At 41.4% G+C, this 23143-nt stretch overlaps 1 protein-coding gene across 2 annotated transcripts in view; it reads left to right on the top strand.

Moving 5' to 3' along the window:
* DGLUCY (D-glutamate cyclase) overlaps positions 1-23143 on the top strand; it is a 30507-nt gene that overhangs the window by 5995 nt on the left and 1369 nt on the right. The window contains exons 2-13 of one of the 2 annotated variants that reach the window (XM_077924792.1): positions 6935-7046; positions 8744-8897; positions 9953-10151; positions 10553-10703; positions 11327-11449; positions 12635-12832; positions 14031-14291; positions 15350-15449; positions 15807-15955; positions 18615-18734; positions 20740-20891; positions 22994-23093. In XM_077924792.1, coding sequence (XP_077780918.1) covers positions 6944-7046; positions 8744-8897; positions 9953-10151; positions 10553-10703; positions 11327-11449; positions 12635-12832; positions 14031-14291; positions 15350-15449; positions 15807-15955; positions 18615-18734; positions 20740-20891; positions 22994-23002 — 1719 coding nt within the window. In that variant the 5' untranslated portion in view covers positions 6935-6943 and the 3' untranslated portion in view covers positions 23003-23093. Of the gene's footprint in view, positions 1-6934; positions 7047-8743; positions 8898-9952; positions 10152-10552; positions 10704-11326; positions 11450-12634; positions 12833-14030; positions 14292-15349; positions 15450-15806; positions 15956-18614; positions 18735-20739; positions 20892-22993; positions 23094-23143 lie in introns of those variants that run through there. The other variant, XM_028717697.2, reaches the window with a different exon arrangement.

Genomic DNA, 23143 nt, shown 5'->3' with positions numbered 1-23143 from the left:
TACAATGCAGGCTTGTCTCAGCACATTGTGGGTCGACCATGGGACTAAAATCAGTTTAGGAGAACAATCTAGATAAGATGAATATTTTTGTATTGTATTTGTTGTGGGTATTATTTGTAGCTGCTTTTTTATTTTGGCAAAACAGATAAAGATATAATTACCAAAGGAAAGAGGTAAGCGAGACATCTAGAACTGATCAAAGTCAATAAACTAGTACTCATGAAGCTTTGATTTTACTGCAGAGCGGCTGCAAACACACACCTTACATTTACAGCAGATTTAAAGCACAGGGCTTCCCCCAAATAATCGTAGGAAATGTAGTTTACCCCTCACAGAGCTACAATTCCCAGCACCCTTACAGTCTTTGGGGAAAGCCATGTGCTTTATATATATGGTGTATAGAGAATGTCCTTCTTGTGTCCTTGTTCAAAAACAGTCATAAAGCTAAATATCCTGTGTGGTGATTTTAGACTCTTCCCCCCAAAAATGCTTTCCAGTATTTAGATAGCAGTCCACACTTGCTGATGTGGTGGTGGTGGTGTGTGTGTGTGTGTGTGTTGGGATTCAGGTACTCAGTCACCTCCACCAGCGGAGAGGAGAGCCACTGATGCAGCTGGTGTGTTTGTGTTCTGCCACAACATAAGCCCTGAGCCCTTTGCACTGCTGGTGGTAAACTAGAACTCATGGACCTCTGGCCAGCAGTAACCAGCAGAAGGTCCCCAAACCACCTTGCCAGGCACTGGAGGCTTTGGATCTGCTGGCTAGAAATCCCTGCAGATTCCCACCACCATGGGCTAATCCTTGGGCCCCTCAGCTGCACCAGCCTGGAGCTGTCATAGCAGAAAAGAGGAACGCACAGCCACTACCACTTTATTCCCTGGTCAATAAGAACTGACAGGGCTGTGGTTCTAGTGGTGAAAGCTCTGCCCATCATCACCATTCAAATCTATCACATGTGGGCATGCAGAACATTCCATGGCCTTTGCATTCCTGCCAGCACTTAGGAAATCTCTCTTTACATTTGATCTTGTTGACATTGGCTATCATGTCTGCTTTATTTTTAGAGAAGATTAGGATTGGGTTTTTATTACTTTTAATTATTATTTTTGGCATCCTAAAGTAAGTTGAACTTACTCTTAAACTTGCTAGGACTGTTCAACCTTAGTCATACAGTTGCACTGGGCTAGTTGCTGTACATGGTCACTGATTATCATAGCTACCTCGCTGTTTGTATGCACATCATGTGCTATCTCCTTGAAAGGTTAGCTGTTGGGTATGAATATTAGCGTTCACTCAGCTATTAAAATGACAGCTCTGTTAATATTTTTAGATAGCTTGTCTTTATTGACATTGCTTAAGGACAGGCCTATTATGTTGCTTACTGAGCAGTGAACATTCAGTGCTCCTGGGATTGTTATTATTATTATTATCATTATCTGCAGCTCATTATGGCATGAAGGCTGTGGACCTCTGCACATTTATTTGGAAGTGAGCTCTGTTCATGATACTTCCATTATATAAGCATATAGGATTGAGCTGTGTTCCAGAAATATGAGCAAAATAGATTTTTGTTTAAGTCATTACTGTATATACTTCTTATGCTTTCATGGTCCTCTCTAGCTGAAATCACTGGTATAAAATTGCCACCAAACCACTGTTTAGAATCAGAAGATAAATACTGAAGTGATTTAAAGGAAAAAATTATAGAGGCCTGTAGGTAAATAAGTACAGTGGTACCTCGGGTTAAGTACTTAATTCATTCCGGAGGTCTATTCTTAACCTGAAACTGTTCTTAACCTGAAGCACCACTTTAGCTAATGGGGCCTCCTGCTGCCACTGCGCCGCCTGAGCACAATTTCTGTTCTCATCCTGAAGCAAAGTTCTTAACCCGAGGTACTATTTCTGGGTTAGCAGAGTCTGTAACCTGAAGCGTATGTAACCTGAAGCGTATGTAACCCGAGGTACCACTGTACTCAATTAAGTTCAAATGAATATGAGCAGTTGAACCCAGTATCCTAGCCTGTTTCTTGCTGTTTTAGGTTTGGCAGCACTGTAGTAACAAAGGAGCCCTACCAGGCAGAAATCTACCTTCTAGGTGACTCCTAAAGTTGCAGAAATATCAACCCTAGCTGTATAGCTCAATCCCCACTTACTTGCACTCTTGCCAATACATTTCCTGCCAATAGCACAATAAACTCATATCACGAGTGCTTTACATTCACTTTTTTGTTTTTTTCTGAAATCCACTAAGAACAGAAGCTGGGGGGAAGCTTGTGTTGGTTAGTCCAGAGGGAGGAGACTGCAATGGTGATAGCTGATGAGACATTGGGATATTGTGGTGGAGGAAGAAATGACAATGGGGCCCCCTCTGGCTTGAGAGAATGACAGTGAATATCTCACTTGGTATTGTGGTTGGGAGAGCACCTCCAAAGCACAGCACAGCAAAGATGATCACCTGCCCATCTTCTGAATTTGGAGCTGGGGAAGGGAATGAGATTGTAGCCATCCTACACTGTGAGGCATCTTTGCACCTAGTTTTTCAACCTCCCTTCCTTTCCACGGATTTCTCCTGTTCCACAACCTCATTCGGGGTTTTTCTCCAGCCAACCTCACCTTTCAGTTGATATATAAATAGATCCAGTAGTAGAGTTCTGTGGAGGTTTTTCCTGACATAGTGAGGGAAAAGGGAACTGTCAAAAAAGGGAACTGAAATAAAGTGGTGTGCTTTTGCTAATGTAAGGAGTTGGGCAATCTCTTGTACAACTTCTCAAGTGCCTTTTGTGCAAAGGCTTCCGATATCCTTTCTGCAACAGTTCACAGTACAGAGCTGCCACCAGAATTCTTTCCACTGGAGTAGGTGTTCTGTGAATTGTAGACAGTGTTTTTCTGAAGAAAAGCAAACAAGCAGGCATTTTTTTATTGAAAGAATTTTGTGAATTTGTGCAAGCTGTTATTCTTCTTGGAACTCTGTATCAGGCAGTGAACCAAATTCACACATGTAGATGTGTTTGGCACCATTACGTTTAGCAATCTGTTCACTAATCTGTTTACAGTATTGTGCTATGTATTTAAAGCTCTCTCTCTCTGGTTTCATATTCTTTCAAATAACCAAGTTCTAATAAGGAACATTACAGACTGGCAAAGAAGAAGAAAAACCACACTATTTTCTATTGTGTGTGTCACTTTGCGGTTTCTGTCTTCAGTTTCCTCTTATACGGATGTTTTCTCCAGTATTGAAATTAATGGGGCAGCCTTGTGCACAGTTATATGTGGGACAGAAGACTTAATGAGTGCTTCTTAAGACCCTCTTGGTGCTGCAATCCTAAACAATTTACTAGGGAAGAAGCTTACTGGGCACAGTGGGACTCCTGGTTTCAACACAGGACTAAGCTGTACAGCATTTTTTTTTTTAATGTTATGGACATCGCTTTTTCAGGCCCTTTACCAAGCTACCCTGTATTTGTCTTACTTTGGGAAAGGTCACTCCATGGGGCAAGAACCAAGGCAGTGTGATTCTGTATGGTAGTCATTGACTGATAAGACTTTTGAGACCACATCTGTCACAGGAATAGAAAACTGGAGGCCTGAGATCATCGAAATAGAATTGTTTAGACTTCCTGGATTCATCATTTCAAGTCACAAGAGTAAGTCCATTTAAATCATGGATAGGCAACCTAAGCCCGGAGGCTGGATCTGGCCCAATCGCGGACTGTCCAGGAATCAGCGTGTGTTTACATGAGTAGAATGTGCCCTTTTATTTAAAATGCATCTCTGGGTTATTTGTGGGGCATAGGAATTCATTCATTATTATTTTTCAAAATATAGTCCAGCCCCCCACAAGGTCTGAGGGACAGTGGACCAGCCCCCTGCTGAAAAAGTTTGCTGACCCCTGGATACCACATCTGTCACAGGAACAGGAAACTGAACATCTGAGATCATGGAAATAGATTTGTTAAACTTCCAGGATTTATTGTTTAAAGTCACAAGAGTAAATCCATTTAAATCAACCGACTTTAGTAATTAAATCTTAGTTTCAGTGGGCCCACTAGGAATAACACTGGGTATTACCCATTCACAAGGGACACGGGTGGTGCTGTGGGTAAAAGCCTCAGCGCCTAGGGCTTGCCGATCGAAAGGTCGGCGGTTCGAATCCCCGCGGCGGGGTGCGCTCCCGTTGTTCGGTCCCAGCGCCTGCCAACCTAGCAGTTCGAAAGCACCCCCGGGTGCAAGTAGATAAATAGGGACCGCTTACTGGCGGGAAGGTAAACGGCATTTCCGTGTGCTGCGCTGGCTCGCCAGATGCAGCTTTGTCACACTGGCCACGTGACCCGGAAGTGTCTCTTGAGTGAGATGGGCGCACAACCCCAGAGTCTGTCAAGACTGGCCCGTACGGGCAGGGGTACCTTTATCTTTACCTTTATTACCCATTCACAAATGCAGTAAACAAATGTGAGGTGAAAATTGCATTATTTGTATTATACTTTGTAGAATAAACTATGTTCTCTGACTTTTTATTAAAATTATACATTTTCTCCCTAACATATGTAATATGTTTAGAAGGGTAGGAAATTCAGTAAGTTCAGTTGTATAGATAAGTAAATACGGTTTTGGGGGGCAAGATGAAAGCTGAATATAACACATAATATTATTTGCAACAAGAAATATAATGGAACAGCAATGAAAAACTGGCATGTGAATAATGATAGAGGAAATAAAAATAAATATTTGTGATTAGACAGTTTTCATACACCACCTACAGTCAGGTTACAATAGTGCAACTTGGGAAAGTGTTAAGATTAGCACAAACAGGGATAGCTATTATTTTTATTTATATACATATATATGAGCATAAGCGTTATTTATAAGCCTTATTTATAAACAATGCTCTGGAAAGAAAACACCTCAATCCTGTTCGTAGGTTAGATCGCTTAAATCTCACTGACAATGTGGATTTGAAAAAGTCAACCTGCAGCAATAATTCTCAAAAGTTAGAATGTGCCACCCACAGATAACCAATCAGATTAGTAAACTACAATATGTTAAAAAACAAAGTAAAATAAAAACCACAATCTAATATTCATTGAAAGATGATTTGCGTGTTCACCTTCAGATTGCAGCCTAATAAATGTAAAACCCAACCTCTGGAACTTAATTTAAACAAATAGTCTTGTAAGTGAGTATTATAGTTTCTGCAGCACTCCATGAGATAAAGGGAGCACAACATGGGTCTGCACCATACATTTAGAGCAGTGTCACACCACTTTACACACTCCTGGTCTTCCCCCAAAGAATTCTAGGAACCTGGGGACCACCTGAATGAAGCTCATGGACCACTGGTGGTCCTTGGACCACAAGTGAAATGCTCTGCTGTAGAGTGAGGCCAAATTGAAATGCTCTTTAAATGTCATTCTGGAGAAAGTAACTTCAAATGTCACATTTTAAAGAGGGTTTTTGCTATGGAAGGCACTTTTGAGATTTAAATTCCTTTTTAGTTAAAATTTTAATTCCATGAGAGAGTCTAATGGCTAACTAGAGTCCACTGGAGCTTACACCAGATGATGAGGTGGACTCTACTACCAGAAATTTATACCACAATAAATCTGTAACCGACACTGCAAGACTCTTGTGTATGTGTTTGTGTTGGCTATAAAAAGTAGATTAACACAGCTACCCCTCTAGAATATCCTACAAAAAGATTGCTAAAGATACAGATTATTATAGGCATAAATATATAACTGTTTATCTGGAGTCTTGCACTGACAAGATAATGAAAAATACCAGGTGTTGTTAAGAAAGATTAGCATTTGCTAGAAATGTATAACTATGTGTTGAATATTTACCTCATTACTTTTAAAAGAACACCAGTGAATCTTTCATGCTTTAAACCTCTGTTTCTCCCTCGGAAATTATCTTTCTTCCTAGCAATGTCTTCAGAAGAATTAAAATTAACCTTAGAGGTGAGGTAATTAGCATTTTGTTTTGATTGAAACTGAAGTTTGCAAAATGCTTGAAATGGTAACATTAGTATATACTTTGTTGTTATGTCTGAAGTAGCGAAGCCATAATGTAGCAAGGTAAATTTAAGTAAATAGATTTAGCCTGAGTTTGTTAGAAACAAAAAATAAAATAAAATGTAATTTCAGTAATATTTTAAAGCAATATTTTAAAACAAGTATCAATCGAACAGTTACTAAAGAAAGTAATAGGGACTCACTTGCCCAGCCTTCTAACCAATACTTTGCAATTTAATCAGCTAAATTAAAAAGGTCCAAATAAAATATTTCTAAGGTGACAATTTAAGGTGAATAAATGATAAAACTGATGTTTCTCAACCTAGTGATAAAATCACTGCTTTAAATATTACTGGGTGTTCTGTTTGTTTCTATAAGTACAGTACTTTTAAATATATTGCAATTTCCCAAAGACAAAAAAATGTAATACAAAATCCATATGCATTCCATGGTGTAATTTGCAACAAAGTTGCATGTAAGAGTAAAAATACAGTGGTACCTTGGTTTATGAACTTAATCCGTTCCGCAAGTCCGTTCTTAAACCAAGGCGTTCTTAAACCAAGGCGTGCTTTCCCATAGCAGCGGGGGACTCAATTTACAAATGGAACACACTCGACAGGAAGTGGAACATGTTCTGCTTCCAAGGCAAAGTTCACATACCAAAACACCTGCTTCCAGGTTTGCAGCGTTCTTAATCCAAGTTGTTCATAAACTAAGCTGTTCTTGAACCAAGGTGCCACTGTATATAATTAGAACAGATGACATCCAATTGTGTCACCCCTCTTGTAGAATGGAGTTCCTCTTCTGCAATTGGAAATCTGCTGCAGCAGGGAGGAGAGGAAGGGGAAGTCCCGTCACCTTCATTTACTTGACATTGGGTTACCCACCCCCCCAAATGTAATCACATTTTTCTGTTATTTCAGGATGAAAATATGGTTTTCATAGGCGGCTTGAAAACCCTTCTGCCACATGCTGTCAGGAGTCTAATTCGAACAAATAAACTCAGCATTAGCAATACTTCTGGAATGGCAGAAGGTAAAAAAAATATATTCCTCATGTTGAATGTAAGTGGAGATGTTAGTGATATTCTTTTATGATAGGCATTAACTAATCTGTTTTTCAGCTGAGGGTCACATTCATCCTTGCTCACTGCTCATAAAACGATCAAGTTGATGACTGAGGAGGGACCGATTTGTACCCCTCTGGGGGCAGGGGGGAGTTTGCTTGAGGGGCTGGACCAGGGCCCTAACATGGGGATTAGCCATCCTGTTTTAGGAGGAAATCAACAGGTATTTTAAAAATGGTTTATAATGAAGATGTTTTTAGCTCCCAACGTAACTCGGATTAAAACCCTTCCACAACAATTTGGGTCACTCAGTTTTATCACAAGAACATTGCTTTTTGTTCTCTCTTAGATCAAATTATTTCTTTATAATAATATTTTAGAATTAGGAATATTTCTTTTATATATCTGAAGCATCATAAGTATTTTTGATAAATGGGTATGCACAGTTCTTACATACAATGTAAAGTCGTTTTATAAATATGAATATCAACTGAGCACAATATTGTGAAGTTACATCTCAGGTAAGCTTCACTGTAATCAACAATAACGTATTGGAATATACATTTGATTTATAATACTAATAAAAAAGAGTATACATTTAATATCCCTGTTTTTTATTTTCATTTCATTTTTATTAAGTGAATCATGACAAGTATAACGTTCAGTCAAAAGATGGTTTATATACACTGCATAATACTTAAAACCAGTTTGCTAAGGGTACAGCTTTAGAATTTAGAGTGCTACCTAACCACAATTACTTCTCAGCGTAGCCTTATTCTTTTTATTATTTATGCCACAAATACTAACTTTTCACTTGCAAGCTTCACTGTTTGTGGCCTGAGGCTGTTTACAAAGTGCATAAAATAAAACTTGACTCATTGTCTTAATATAGCAAACCTACTAGTTGCTGCTATTTAAAGTTGTTTGCCTTTTCAGGTTGTTTTGCCTTTTTGTCCTCAGTTTGAAAATTCATGAATAGGCTGGAGATCTTGTTGCAAGCCAAAAACATAGAACAACATATAGAAAAAGAACGTGACAAAATGTTGTGTGTTAAAACCAGTGAAGAAACTACATCTGAATCAAAGGCACATCCTTTTATTTCCCTGCCATAAAATAGCAGAAAACTGGTATTACAGCACAAATGTCAGTCCCTAGCCTCAAGTCTGGATTCTTGATTCAGCTTAGCATATGTTTCCAATATACTATTCACGGGTGGCGCTGTGGGTTAAAGCCTCAGCGCCTAGGACTTGCCAACCGAAAGGTCGGCGGTTCGAATCCCCGCGGTGGGGTGCGCTCCCGTCGCTCGGTCCCAGCGCCTGCCAACCTAGCAGTTCGAAATCACCCCCGGGTGCAAGTAGATAAATAGGGACCGCTTACTAGCAGGAAGGTAAACGGCGTTCCGTGTGCTGCGCTGGCTCGCCAGATGCAGCTTCGTCACGCTGGCCACGTGACCCGGAAGTGTCTCCGGACAGCGCTGACCCCCGGCCTCTTAAGTGAGATGGGCGCACAACCCTAGAGTCTGTCAAGACTGGCCCGTACGGGCAGGGGTACCTTTACCTTTAATGTTGAAAACATCAATTGAAAATGGAATGCCTGAGAAATACTTTCAGAACACATACTGTTTGCATGTGTATGAGTTTAAATGTGAGCTTTGTAATGTTCACAGGATTTAAACAGGCAAACGTTGTGATTCTTCACAAATCTCTTGCGGATGACTTTGAAAAATTTTGCCAAGCCAATGATGGGCCACTTCCACTGCTGTATAGAAGTAAACCAGGGGAATGGAAATGCCCATCTCTGAGCAGTGATGCTGATATTAGGTATGCATAGATAAAAGTTCTGCCAGGTGGCATAAGATGATTGTGGTTTTTCTTTTCCTTTCATAATCAGGATTTTAGTGCTGTCTCTTAATTTCTTTCTGCTGTTTCTAATGGCCAAATCATTCTGAACCACGCTGGTAAATGTAGGTTGTCCACTGTCTTATCGTAATTAGCAAATGCAATATTAAGTCCCATAAACGTGGAAAGCAAAGATAATTCTCGAGTAAATTCAGTATTGTCGTTTGTAATATTCCTTATGTGCATCTGACCAAAGCCTTCCTATCAGAGTTCATTCCCGCCAAAGTTTGAAATATGTGCCTTGCGTCCCGTATCCCCACCAGCACACAAGCCTGAGCATGGAGGACATGCAAGCCAGTTGCCATGGCATTCTATAGCACCAATGTACTTTTTACCGCAGCTTCTTTAATATTATCAGAAACTGTTTTCACAGGGTTGATAAAACCACAATTTGTCCTCAGATTTGTTTTCAATTACATATGCCAGATCTTTTTTTCAATTTACATATGCCAGAACTTTATTACATTTGCATCTAGGAAAGACTCACAAAAACACCCACACACAAAACCAGTCTTATAATTATTCCAGAAAGACTTCTCTGGGGTGTTTGTGTGCATGTGTGCATGAGATATAGAAGGCTATTACACTATAATGCTATGGTTAAAACCTCATAAAATATGAATGCTATGGTGTTACAGTGCTACAGCTTGATTACATTTTTTTTAAAACCCCAAGAAAAGTGGTTTAGTGATAATTGAAACATTTATTTTTAAAAATAAATAGGAGTAATGAAATGGCACCCACCACAAGCGTTATAGTGAACACGTGCCTCCACCCACAGCAGCTGTCTAATGCCCATTGGTGTGGACAAAACATAGTGGAATGTACACACAGAAATAGGGCAGTATCCTGATAGCGCATTGAGTTCAGTGGGCCATGCTCCAAGTTAGTAAAAGAGTGCAGCCTGAATCCTGTTACCCAGTTCAAATAATCATTTTCAGAAGGCTCTTGGGGATAATATTTGTTTATTTTTGCAGAACCGACTGTCTGCAGTACAAGAAATACGAGAATGGAGCATGTACAGGCACTCTGACAAGTCTGAAGGAATTTTCTGAGCAGCTTAAAGACATGGTGACCTTCTACCTGGGCTGCAGCTTCACATTTGAAAAGGCGCTCCAGGAAGTTGGCATTCCTGTAAGAAATGTCGAACAGAAATGTAATGTTAGCATGTACAAGGTAAGAAGAGATTATTTGGTGGCTTCTTATTTATTGGTTTACATCAGCAAAACAAAACCTATTACAACAGCATCCCTCCCCCCCCAAAAAATATGAACCCAGTTTTCTATCCAGACAAAGAAGTGAGTCATTTCAGTATTTCTTTTTTATCTCTTATGTTCTCAGTATTATGACATCCTACAAATTCTGCAAGCTGATAAGGACATATTGGGCTGTGAGGGAGGCTGGTTAAAAAGATTTTGCAAACGTATAGACATGCATATCCAGGGAATCCTCCGTATATAGGGGGAGGGGGCATTAATAAGCTCATTTTTGGGTGGTCCTGTTTTGCTTCCAATGTAGCTTTTCTTGGAAATATCCTCAAATAGTTCTTGAAATGTATATTTTTAAAACTTTACCAGACTGCTGTGCCTTGCTGGGATACAGAACATTTTCACTGTGACCTAGTAGCAACCATGAGACCTATTCCTAAAGACAAATTGGAAGCAGTTGTGCGAACAACCTATCTGATGAAAAAGGCACATGGAGCACCAATTCACATTGGTAACCCTGGTCAGTGCATAAGAAAAAAAATATGTAATTAAAATATCTGTATTTGTGTGTGAAAGAGAGACAGAGACGTATCATAGGCTGCTAATGTGTTTCTCTAGGGAAACGTACTTCCCATCCAGGCTTAGTTTTGGGATGACTTTATACACAAATACAGGAATAGCCTAAGTGAACTTCACATTGACACCTAATGTAAGACTTGGGCCCAATTTACACAATATATTTAAAGTTGTATAATCCACTTTAAACAGTCAAGGCTTCCCCCAAAGAATCACGGGAAGTGTGATTTGTTAAAGGTTCTGAGAGTTGTTAGGAGACCCCATTTTCCTCTCAGAGCTACAGTTTCCAGAGTTGTTTAACAGAATTCCCTGGGAATTCTGGGAATTGTAGCTCTGTAAGGGGAATGGGATCTTCCAGCAACATTCAGCCAACCACACCCTTAAGAAAGTATGTCCACGAACAGGACATAAGGCTGCCATACTGTAATTCAGTGGGACTTACTTCTGAGTAGACATGTATAGGATCGCTTCATTTATTGCTGTTTTATAACAGCAGGCCGATGTCTTTGGGTTTTCCTTTAGCTCTCCCTTAATATTCATATGATTTTATTGTGTTTGGGATTACAGGTTTGTTAGGAATCCAAGACCTTTCCAATCCAGACTATGGCGATGCGGTACAGGCTCAACCTGGGGATATTCCAGTCTTTTGGGCCTGTGGGGTTACAGGTGCAGAAGCTGTCAGCAATTGCAGTATGTATAAACAATGAAGATTTTTTAGAATTTCTCCTATAGTATAGAAAATTGCTACCTTTTCTACCAAATTTAAATAAAAACTCAGCCAGAAAAACCTGACAGATTTGTTTCCAGTGTGGGTCCATATACTGTTCTATTAAGCCTGACCTAAACTTGGAAATTGCCTTTAAAAAAAAAAAGCTATCACCCTCTACCACAACTCCAACCTTGTCAGGATGCTGCCACAGACATAAAAAGAAAAGACTATTGGCTACTGTCAAATTTTCTGCCAAATATTATGTTATTCATCTCACTGCCTTCTATTTAGCATAAGTTGCATAACTTATGTAACTTAGATTCATTTCATTGTAAACATCAAAACAATGCTTAAAAAGTCATTTATTGAGTAATGTATTTTTTCATGAATATTCATTCATAATATTCACTTGAATTTTTTCCTTTCCTGACTGCAGACAAACAGGCAAAGTGCTGCAAATTCCGCTTCAATTTCAGTTTCCAATGAACATCCGTACTTTCCAAAGACTTCCAAAATTGTTTCTCAGCTCCTGTACAGGGACCATACTTAAATGTGGGGTCTGTCTCCTGACTGGAGGTACAGCCAGACAACTCTGCCTTTCAGGTTAAAATAGGGTACCCCCAGAGGTGAGCAGTTCAAGCCTTTGCTTGCAATGCTACTGCTGCTCTTGTTTATTTTTATAGGGTTGCCATGTTCCGAAGGGCACGAACCCAGACACCCCTCCCATCAGGAAACCCCCCACCATCCCTCATCTCTGCCGTTTGCCCCCTCCCTGCCGCTAACCCCTTCCTCACCCACCTGCTCTCCCCCTCCTTTCCTCCCCCCTCTTAGGGTTGCCATATTGACAGACTTACCCTTCACACGGAGGCTCCCACTTGCTGATACCAAGGATGACTCCTGGCCGCTGAGCGGACTCCGCTATGGGCTCCGCCTCTCCCTTTCAGGCCTTTGGCCTCCAAGTGGCCACTGGCAAGGTCTTATCCAGGATCAGGCCTGGGCACGGAGGTTCATCGCTCCGCGGCCTCTCCGGTTCTGCCAGGGCCTTCCCCTTTGACATGGCTTAAACAGCAGTATCCAACATATTTTTATTGCTGCATGGGTGAGTACAAAGAAGAGAGTTTTTAGAGATCTGTCGTCCCACAAGATTGCCTATTTGTCTTTTTCAGAGTCTCCGCTTGCTTTTACCCATGCTCCTGGTTGCATGTTTATTACTGACCTGAAAGTTGAGGATGCCGCAGCGGGTGATGGTAAAGATGTCCCTGAAGTCTATCATATTTGTCAGAATCCTTTGCATTACAGCATCACGTCAGCAGCAGCTGTGCGAAAAATCAGATGTCTGGAAGACATGGTAGGAGTAGACCCAGGTAGACGCATTCTTATTGAAAAACTTTATTGTAAAGATTTGTCTGCAGCACATTTTCCTGCATCAGCTCTTGTCAAAGGGAAGATTGAGACACTAAAGGGGCGCTCTGTTCCTGATAATATGCATATGCCCATTTCTGTGTCATGAGCCCCATAGAGAAATCATGGAGGGTAATGGAAGTGTTGTGAGGAGGAAGCAGGGCTGGGAAAGGACAGGGAGTTGGAACCAGAGGACCCAAGAGAGGGCTTGATTGAGATGAGAGAGATGAAATCAATAAACGTCTAAGCTGGAAGAGGGGGCCAGTGATCAAGAGAGTCAGGAGCTGGATCCTGAGGAAGGTTCAAGGGCCACCTCCACTGCCAACCCCTACTGCCACTCCTGTCAGTAAGGAGTCTCCTCCAGGAAAGCTACTGGAGAGTAAGTTGGAGCCAGCACCTCCAGCATCAAGGATACAGAGACACCAGGCCCCACCCACTTGCAAAAGTGCCTGTTAGGTTGCCCAGAGCAAAGACGCCTGTCATTTGCCATGCTAAACTTGTGCTTGCCCCTCTCTTCAAAAGGAAGAGAAATAGGGCTGGATTGTTGGTTGGGTCATGAACACTTAGCCATGCAATTCACCTGCTGCCTCTTTAACCCTTGCCTTGCCTATGTGTCACTCATGTTTATGCGTTGAAAAATGTAACAGAAACAGAAGGAAGCCAATGCTAATAACTCCTGCAAAAACTGACGCATTCAATATATATCTATTATTGTTCTTGTTCTTATCAGTAATTCATATGCTACCCATCAGACCACTTTGGGCAGCTTCCAACAAATTAAACACATTAAGCACAGGAAAACATCAAACATTGAAAACTTCCTTATACAGGGCTGCCTTCAAACGTCTTCTAAAAGTCACATAGTTGTTTATTTCCTTCTGACATCTGATGGGAGGGCATTCCACAGGGCATGGTTAACCTCTGTATTGCATCATGGGCAAGGAGAAAGAGCTGAGTTTTTAATTCTTGTGCCTTGGTTCTGTGAGATATTGTAGTGGATATTGTGAAAGCCTGTTGTGGATCAGCATTGCGCTCAGATTAGGCCTTGCTTGAAATGTGCGGGTGAATTCTCCAATAGTTATCTAAAATATTAATATTTTATTAGCAAGGCGTAACACTCAGGGATGATTTCACTCAAAAAGTTGTTTCATCTGCCTTTAGGGGACAGAGGTGTGACTCATCTGCTTACTCAAGATGAACTCCTGAAGGCATGTCTGTCCATTTCCCATGCCCAGTCTGTGCTGATTACTACTGGATTCCCTACCCACTTCAAGTATGAGCCGCCTGAAGAGAACGATGGGCCTCCAGGGGCTATTGCAATGGCAGCTATGTTGAAGGCCTTGGGGAAGAACGTAGCTATCGTAACTGATCAAAGAGCTCTGAATCTGAATGAAAAGATCATCAAGGAAGCCGTTGAACAAGGTATGGCATGGCCATTGTAAACATAACTTGATTATGTGTTGCTTGCTTTAAAAACAAGAGTTTTAAGTGGAGCTAAGAGGAAGATATCTTGAAATTTTTAAAAAATGACCACATTCTCAACTTCCAGGAAGATAAAGGGAAGACCCAGCCTGGACCCAGGTCATATACAGTCATGGGGAAAAGAAAGTGCACCATGTATCGCCATGGCCAGATCAGACATAAGTATTATGTTTATCGTGGGGGTGCTACCAGAACTGTCATCCCCATGATTATCTCTCCTCTGAAAAGTCAGGACAGCCCTTGGTCCATGTCTTCATAGCACATTCCCCACATGTGGCTAAGACGGTGTATATAATGTTAATTAAATCCCTGACCATTGGCCTAGTTGACTGGATCTGGTGGGAATTGGACATCAGAAGCGCCTGGATTCTTCAACCCTGAATTGAATGGTTTTTTGCAGTACCAAAGTAAATCTATGGCTGGGTCTACATTCTGTGTCTCTGGTTTTGCCTTCTTGCAGTAACACTCCACCTCCTCTTCCCAAGACCATTTATTTTTGTAAAAGTGATGGAAAGCCATTTGAGTAAGGCATGAATGAGCTAGGTCCATGCTTCCCAAACCACTGAGCAGCTGATAAAATGTTATAATTGCAAGGAAATAATGCAATTATTTTGGGACGCGGGTGTCGCTGTGGGTTAAACCACAGAGCCTAGGACTTGCCAATCAGAAGGTCGGCGGTTCGAATACCCGCGGCGGGGTGAGCTCCCGTTGCTCAGTCCCAGCTCCTGCCAACCTAGCAGTTCGAAAGCACATCAAAGTGCAAGTAGATAAATAGGTACTGCTCCAGTGGGAAGGTAAACGGTGTTTCTTTGCGCTGCTCTGGTTCCACATGACCCGGAAGCTGTACGCTGCCCAATAAAGCAAGATGAGCGCCGCAACCCCAGAGTCGGTCACGACTGGACAGGGGTCCCTTTACCTTTACTCTAATGCAATTATTGCATGAGCCTTACTGTCTTTTTATCCTCCACTGAATATATTATGTTTCTGTTATATTCTAGGGATACTGGAGACACCGGTCCCTATAATTAGCTATCACAGTGATTCTGTGGATTCAGCTTTGCTGTTTTTGTGTGAAGATGGAAATCCAGAAAAGCCTAGGTATGTTCCTTTAAAAAGCAAAGGAGTAAGCAAACTGAGGAAGACACAACTGTTTATCTCATGGCAGTCTTTAAGCCCTCTTACTAGTAAAGAGTGAAGGGTGAGAAGAAAGACCTGATGGGGGAAAGTGGAAGAAGCAGGTTGCCAGTGGAATTATAATAGCCAGTTTCGAATAGTCCAGAATAGTACAGGGAGATATATGTGAATGGAGGGATTGCAGGAGGGTAGGGGCAAGAGATAGTGGCATTCGCCTGACATGGGGGCTGTACAAGAACAAACAAAAAGAGCAGAAGTAAATCTATTAGATCTGAATCGTAGAACTGCTCCTCATAATATAATTTCTCCCCCGTTAACTAGATTTAATCACCTGATAGCAATTGAACGTACTGGGATGGCTGCTGATGGCAATTATTATAATGCAAGAAAAATTAATATTAAGCATTTAGTGGATCCCATTGATGAACTCTTTCTAGCTGCACAAAATATCCCAGGAATTACTACAACAGGTAAGTGTGGTGCCATTTTTGTTCAATAACCTAAAGGATGTACTACTATTATTGCATGCTAGTGAAAACCATAAAGGTTGATGTCTGTTATTCCAGTTTGTTTGCCGTGTAAAACTTTGCAGAAGTAGAATGACCGATGACGGTTCAGGACTGAATTTCAAGATGGATAAAGAGTTGGTCAGGAAATAGCTACTTTGGTCAGGAAATAGCTACTTTGAATTCAAGACCCAATGAGCTTCCTGTTGGACTTTACGGACCTCTGTCTATGATCACTGGGAAATCCTGGGGGAGGGGTGAAGTGATACAAGGCTGGAGATGGGCAAATATCCCAATCTTCAGAAGGAGTGAAAATGATGATCTGGGAGGTTGCAGATCTCTAGCACAGGTTAGAAAGGCAGTAATGTTGTTCTGTAAGATGAAAAGCCCTTTGATTATATTGAATGGTCATTTTATATCAAAAGCTTTTAATAATGGGATAAGCTTTGGGAAATGGGTCCAAGCTGCATACTCAAAACGGGTTTAGTAAGCTTGCTCAAATCCTAAAGTGAAATAAAATGATTAATGGGCTTACAGTACCTACTTTTAATTTGACAAAGTTGCATTGATTTGTTTTATACGCAAATATATTGATCTGGATTTTTATTTTTTCCCCAAAATGTACCTGATGTACTCTTGGTTGACCATTACAGGCCCCAATAAATCATGGTCCATGTTGGAATCCATGTTGATTAAGACAGATGTTGACTTTCACTTTGGTCAAATGAAATGTAGGTCTATATTGATTAACTGTTGAATCCTTAATTGGCTATTATTATATTGCCTCCTATTGCTAGAGAAGAAACATTACTTTAACATGACCATTTTAGAAAAAAAGAAGAAATGACATTTTAAATACTCTGTTAACAATTCTAAATGAAGAACTGTTCAGCAGATGAAGTGCATTGAGAAGCGTTGAGATGTCCTTTAGCAGGAAAATGATTAGAGCTGTTAACAAGAAAATGATAAAACTCAATGCCTGCATCCCTCCTCTCTGTGTAACAAACTTGACCACAATTCTAAACAATTAGTTTAGCAGCAAAAGTAGAATCTAGACTATATGCCAGGATGAGATGAACTTTATTATGGTCATAGACCAGGATTAAGAAAAGCATATAGATAAAATAGCAGTTGGGATTTTTGACCGATAATTGTTAGGGCAAATGAGGACAAGGAAACAGGCATAAAACATCCGAATAAAATACAAGATTAAACACAGATAATGGGTGGATAAAAAAATAAAAAAAACTAATAATTAAAACAGATAAGAGCTAAAAACCAACAAAGACACGCAGTTAAAACAACTGTAAGAGCAAAAGAACTAAAAGACAACTATAAGATAAGACAACTATAAGAGGCTGCAGAGTAAAGGTAAAGGTACCCCTGCCCGTACGGGCCAGTCTTGACAGACTCTAGGGTTGTGCGCCCATCTCACTCAAGAGGCCGGGGGCCAGCGCTGTCCGGAGACACTTCCAGGTCACATGGCCAGCGTGACATTGCTGCTCTGGCGAGCCAGAGCCGCACACAGAAACGCTGTTTACCTTCCCGCTAGAAAGCGGTCCCTATTTGGTGTCTGACAGAATTTTCGGCTGTCAGGGCAGCTTTGTAAGCATTTTGCAGGGCTTTCTTTGCCTCAAAGCAGGTGTAATCAAACCAGGGTTTATTTGATGTTATTGGTTTAGTTGGCCTTTTTTCTGTGGTATTAAAAAGATAGGGTTTCAATTGTTGGAGCAGGCTCTCATACTTGGAAACTGGGTCTTCAGGCCTAGGATTATCCCCAAAGTCAGTTAAAATTGTACGGAGTTTTTCAGAGGTTAGAATCTTCTTCAGTTTGGGGTCAAGTGCAAGGGTCTATTTGACTCGGCAGCCAGGTCGCTCGAATGCGGTGATCTCTGCAGGGTATACTGTTCTCAGGAAGGGTGACTCGTTTAACGGAGACACCTGGAGGTGCAAAGGGAAATGGTATCCTCTATGAATGGGAGCACTTTTAAATTCACTATTTTTGTTAGCAATTCGCTGTCCGCCAACATATAATCAATTGTGCTGGATCTTACCCCAGACATGAATGTATATTCCCCGGGGATGTCGCCCCTGGTGCAACCATTTAGGATATGAAGACTTAGCTGCCTAGAGAATTTGAGGAGGCAGGCTCCAGCAAAATTTGAATGTTGATCCTTTGACTGCCTTGGTAGTTGTAAAACCTCCGGGCCCAAATCATCAGGGTACCCTATTTTTTGCCTGTATTTGGTTTGTAAACTGGGGTCATCAGGACCTAACCTTGCGTTTAGGTCGCCCACCAGCAGGACGTTTGCTCCCGGATAATATATGCCAGGATTAACAATTTACCAATAATTTAATTTTTCCTTGATAATTTGATGTTAAATTAGTTTAAGCATTGCTGTGTTTTTAACTTTGTATTCATGGATTTCATGTAGTTGTTGTTCAATGCTTTTAGTTTTATAATAAAAGTTGTATGTTAAATAAGAATTGAACCACCTAGCTATTAAAAAACAACAACACACCCAACCCTCCACTAAAGTAACATTGTATGCTTCATTAACGGTTTATACTGTATTTATAAATAAGTATGATATTTCACCACACCTTGTCAATTTTAATTTAGGCATTGGGGATGGAGGAAATGAACTGGGAATGGGAAAAGTGAAAGAAGCTGTAAAGAAGTACATTAAAAATGGAGATGTTATAGCTTGTAATGTGGACGCTGATTTTACAGTTGTTGCAGGTAAGTGAAGGACAGGCCAAATGTATATATGAAATTGGAACACTTACATGGAACAGAGGGCATTATTAAACAAATGCATCTGATCTGTGCAAGTCACTTGCACAATGTGACTTACCTGCCTCACTCCCCCTGCATGTGCCCAACAACACCCAACACCCCACAATTTTCTGGCTGCTTCACTACTGGGATTTATTATTATTATTATTATTATTATTATTATTATTATTATTATTATTACCATTGAGATGCCAAGATGAAATTTTGCAGGTAGCTTATCATCATCATCATCATCATCTCTTGATTCTTCCATAGAAGAGAGTTAGGTACCAAGACGACAACAACAACAACAACAATAATAATAATAATAAATTTTATTTATACCCCGCCGTCCCCAGCCAAGACCGGGCTCAGGGTGGCTAACACCAGGTATAAAAACAATTGATTAAAATACAACTTAAAAACAAGATTAAAATACAACATTAAAATGCAGCCTCATTTCAGTAGAAACTCAAATCAAAAACTTTTGGGGGGATGAAAACGTCAAATCTTTACCAAGGCCAACTACCCAGACTGGTCCTACGTTGGCCAGAAAGAAGCCAGGGAAGTCCCCAAATAGGAGTTCCACCACAGAAGGAGAAAGGAAAAAGAAAAGAGGGGGAGGGGATCAAGTTGATTCCAAGCCAAAGGCCAGGCGGAACAACTCTGTCTTACAGGCCCTGCAGAAAGAAATCAGATCCTGCAGATCTGATCAGGTATCATAAGGGGGAGTGTGAGACGTGGAGTGCTTAACATATGCAAGAGTGATTTTTGCATTTTTGTACGTTTGCTTTGCTGTTGTTGCTGTTCAGTTTTAAATCAATTATTTGCATCCTATACATTGTTACCATTTGTGATGGCTTATAGCTTTTAGCAGTAAAGATTCATTCATTCAGATTCTTCCATAGGTTTAGCAAACTTAGTAGACAGAGAAATCTGCCATCCTCTCTTCGTGTCTTTGTTCCATCCTGTCTTCCTCAGCTCACATGGTGTTCTGCCCCCTTCCTTCTCCCCCCCCCCCCGATTTTCAAAGCTCTTGCAAAACACCATAATTTTCCTTCAGCCTGTATCACCCACACTGAAACCCCAAACCTTTTCTTTCCCTGCCCACTAGCACACACAGGTGAAGGAGGAGCCCCTCCCTGCATGTCTGGCAGCCTTTGCCCTCCGATGATTTCCTTGATAGTCCCCTGCTAATGGCCTAATTTAGCGGCTATGCCAAGTTGGCCTGCTGTTAGCATAAGTTTAGCCCAGGGTTACAGCGTTTGGCACAGTTTTAACCAAACCTTGATTAATTCTATCATCTACTAAATCCAGACATTATGGGGATCCACACGCCCCGCACCCCCGTACTCATAACAATATGTTTGTTCCTTATCTAACCCAACCATGATTCACTGGCATGACCCAGTGGAATCCCACCATAGAGGAAGCCCACCAAAGGATTGTACACTGCCGTCTGAGCCTAGACCTAACAGTGAGGGAATGCTTCTCGCTTTTAAATTTCCTTCTATCATGTAGGTGTCAATGGCATTAAATTCAGCTGGACACTGAGATCCAGCGCTGAAGGCCTTCTGGCGGTTCCCTCATTGCGAGAAGTGAGGTTACAGGGAACCAGACAGAGGGCCTTCTCGGTAGTGGCACCCCCCATGTAGAATGCCCTCCCTTCAGATGTGAAGGAAATAAGCAGCTATCCTATTTTTAAAAGACATCTGAAGGCAGCCCTGTTTAGGGAAGTTTTTAATATTTAATGCTGTATTGTTTTTAACACTTGATTGGGAGCTGCCCAGAGTGGGTGGGGTATAAAATTATTATTATTATTATTATTATTATTATTATTATTATTATTATTATTAAAGAGCTGGCAGTCCGTAGGTTTATAGGTTGTTCGGTTGATACCTTGTTTGAACACCTTACAGACATTCAAAACTTGTGCGTTCTATTTAATAGTTTGTTTTTTCTTTTTAAGGGGTTTCCAACTGGGGAGGCTATGCTGTTGCTTGCGCCCTATATATCCTCAACACCTGTGAAATACATGACCGCTATCTGAGGAAAGCTGTGGGATTTCCTAGGTCATCTGCCAAAATGAAATGGTCATCAGCACTTCCATCTGTGGCCAAGGTATTCTCTTTGAAGAAGATAGTCCCAAAAGATTGTATTAGGATATTGACCCTTTCACATCTAGGCCTCATTTTCTGATATGTAGAAGTCATCACTGTTGTAGCCGTGGGAAAAGAGCTGTGCCCATTAAGTGCTTAAGGGACAAAGACATATTATAAGTCCCCCTCTTCCAGTGTGGCTAAAATACCGTGCTGCTGTATGCAAAATTCTCCAGAAACTAATTTCAGAAACTTAGAATGTTGTTTTCTATTGCTAGTGTTCTGTATATACAATTACTAGGAATTTTATTATTATAGTATTTTGTTTTGTTTGGTGTTGTTTTATATATTTGTACAAATTTTCTTCTTTAAACACTAGTCATTGGCCTGATATTAATATGAGACTAAAAACATTTTCATTTTTTACTCCCAACAATGACTGCCTGAACATTGGTTGGTTCATTTTTAAAGGGTCTCTCAGCAGATAAGGTTGTAGGAGACCAAACGCCATCTAATGTTCTTTGTCCAAAAGACAAACAGAACAACCTATTCATCATCCTTCAATCTACCTGTACAAGCTACAACTCTGTGTTCTCTTATAAGAGAGAAAGTACCTGAAGACCATATAGCAATACATGACTCAAGTGAAGCTGTACAGTAGAATAATAATAAGCAAAAGTAGAAGTCCACTAGTCCGTTTGACCCAGGTGAAATTTCCTTCTGTACTCCCAAATAAGGCAACTACACAAACTCCAAGCTTCAGTAAAACCAACCCCAAGAAATGTAATGCAGAGTGACTTCATACATAGAACAATTCAACGTTTGTGAGGGACAACACTTTCCAGTCTCAGAATTTAAATCTAACTACCGTATTTTTCGCCCTATAGGACGCACTTTCCCCCCTCCAAAAATGAAGGGGAAATGTGTGTGCGGGCGCGCAAGGCTTGGGGCGGCAGCCTGCAGCCCGAAGCACGGGGCACGCTGTGAAGTACGCCCTGTGCTTCAGGCAGATGTCCGCAAGCCTCGCGCGCCCGGCACCAGGCTTGCAAGGCTTGCAGGCAGCAGCCTGTTCTGGGGGCTGGGGTCGGGGGAAGCTCGGGCTTCCCCCGCGCCAGCCCCGCGCCTGGGAGGCAAATAATTTTTTTTTCTTTATCCCCCCCCCAAAAAAAATCTAGGTGCGTCCTATGGGGTGGTGCGTCCTATGGGGTGAAAAATACGGTATATCCTTCAAAGATTTGTCCACCTAAGCTGAGCCTCTCATGAACTTTTGCCCCTCAGTTTTCTGCTTCTAATAATTAAGAATCATCATCTGATTTCCAGCTGTTAATCCGAATTGCTCATTCACTCTGGAGAACATGCCAGCTCCTGAAATTCTATTACTATATAATTTTAAAAGCATAGTTTAGGTGTCATTTCTTTTGCACTGAGACCCAAGCCCCCGTCTGGGCAAATGGACAGAAGCAACTCCTTCACAGATCCCTTTAATGGGATACCCTATTTCTGGAGGGGAAAGCAAGGAGAAGAGCTGGGTGTTGGGGGCTGGCGTGGGCTGTTTAAATCCCCTGGGAGTGGACCTGCAGGAAGCCTGAGGGAAGCCTCAGGCAAGCTCCGCAAGGAGCCTCGCCCTCTGTGCCAGCCTGCCATTGGCCAATTGGCAGGCTGGTGTGGAGCTGGATTTCAAGCCAGGAGCGTATGCCAAAGCTCACACTTCAGCAAAACTACCCCCTGGCGTCCCAGCCCTGCATCATTGGTGGGAAGGAGGCGCTGGCCCTCAGAAGCCAGTGTGGTGTAGTGGTTAAGAGTGGTGGACTCGTAATTTGGTGAACCGGGTTCGCTTCCCTGCTCCTCCACATGCAGCTGCTTGGGCTAGTCACACTTCTCTGAAGTCTCTCAGCCTCACTCACCTCACAGAGTGTTTGTTGTGGGGGAGGAAGGGAAAGGAGATTGTGAGCCGCTTTGAGACTCCTTAAGGGGAGTGAAAGGCAGGATATCAAGTCCAAGAAGGTAAGCAATCTTCTCAAAGGAGTTTTGGTTGGCTTACCATATTGACCTTTCCTTCTTTCCTTCCCTTCCCTTTCCTAACCTATCCTATATGTACTGAACTCTACATGTGATGATGTTCAGCATGACTGAATTCTCAAAGGTGTCAGTAGAAACTGATAGATAGTCTTGCATAATCTCAAAAGACAGCAAACAGACCACTCCAGAGTTTTATCTCACGAGGTACGTTTCTGATCTATTGGCTGTGTGAGAAGTAGTTTTCAAAAACCAATG

Source organism: Podarcis muralis, chromosome 1 (genome assembly GCF_964188315.1).
Source record: "Podarcis muralis chromosome 1, rPodMur119.hap1.1, whole genome shotgun sequence".
NCBI lineage: Eukaryota > Metazoa > Chordata > Lepidosauria > Squamata > Lacertidae > Podarcis > Podarcis muralis.
The sequence above is the reverse complement of the archived record's forward strand: the minus strand, read 5'-3'. Positions and strand labels throughout refer to the sequence as shown.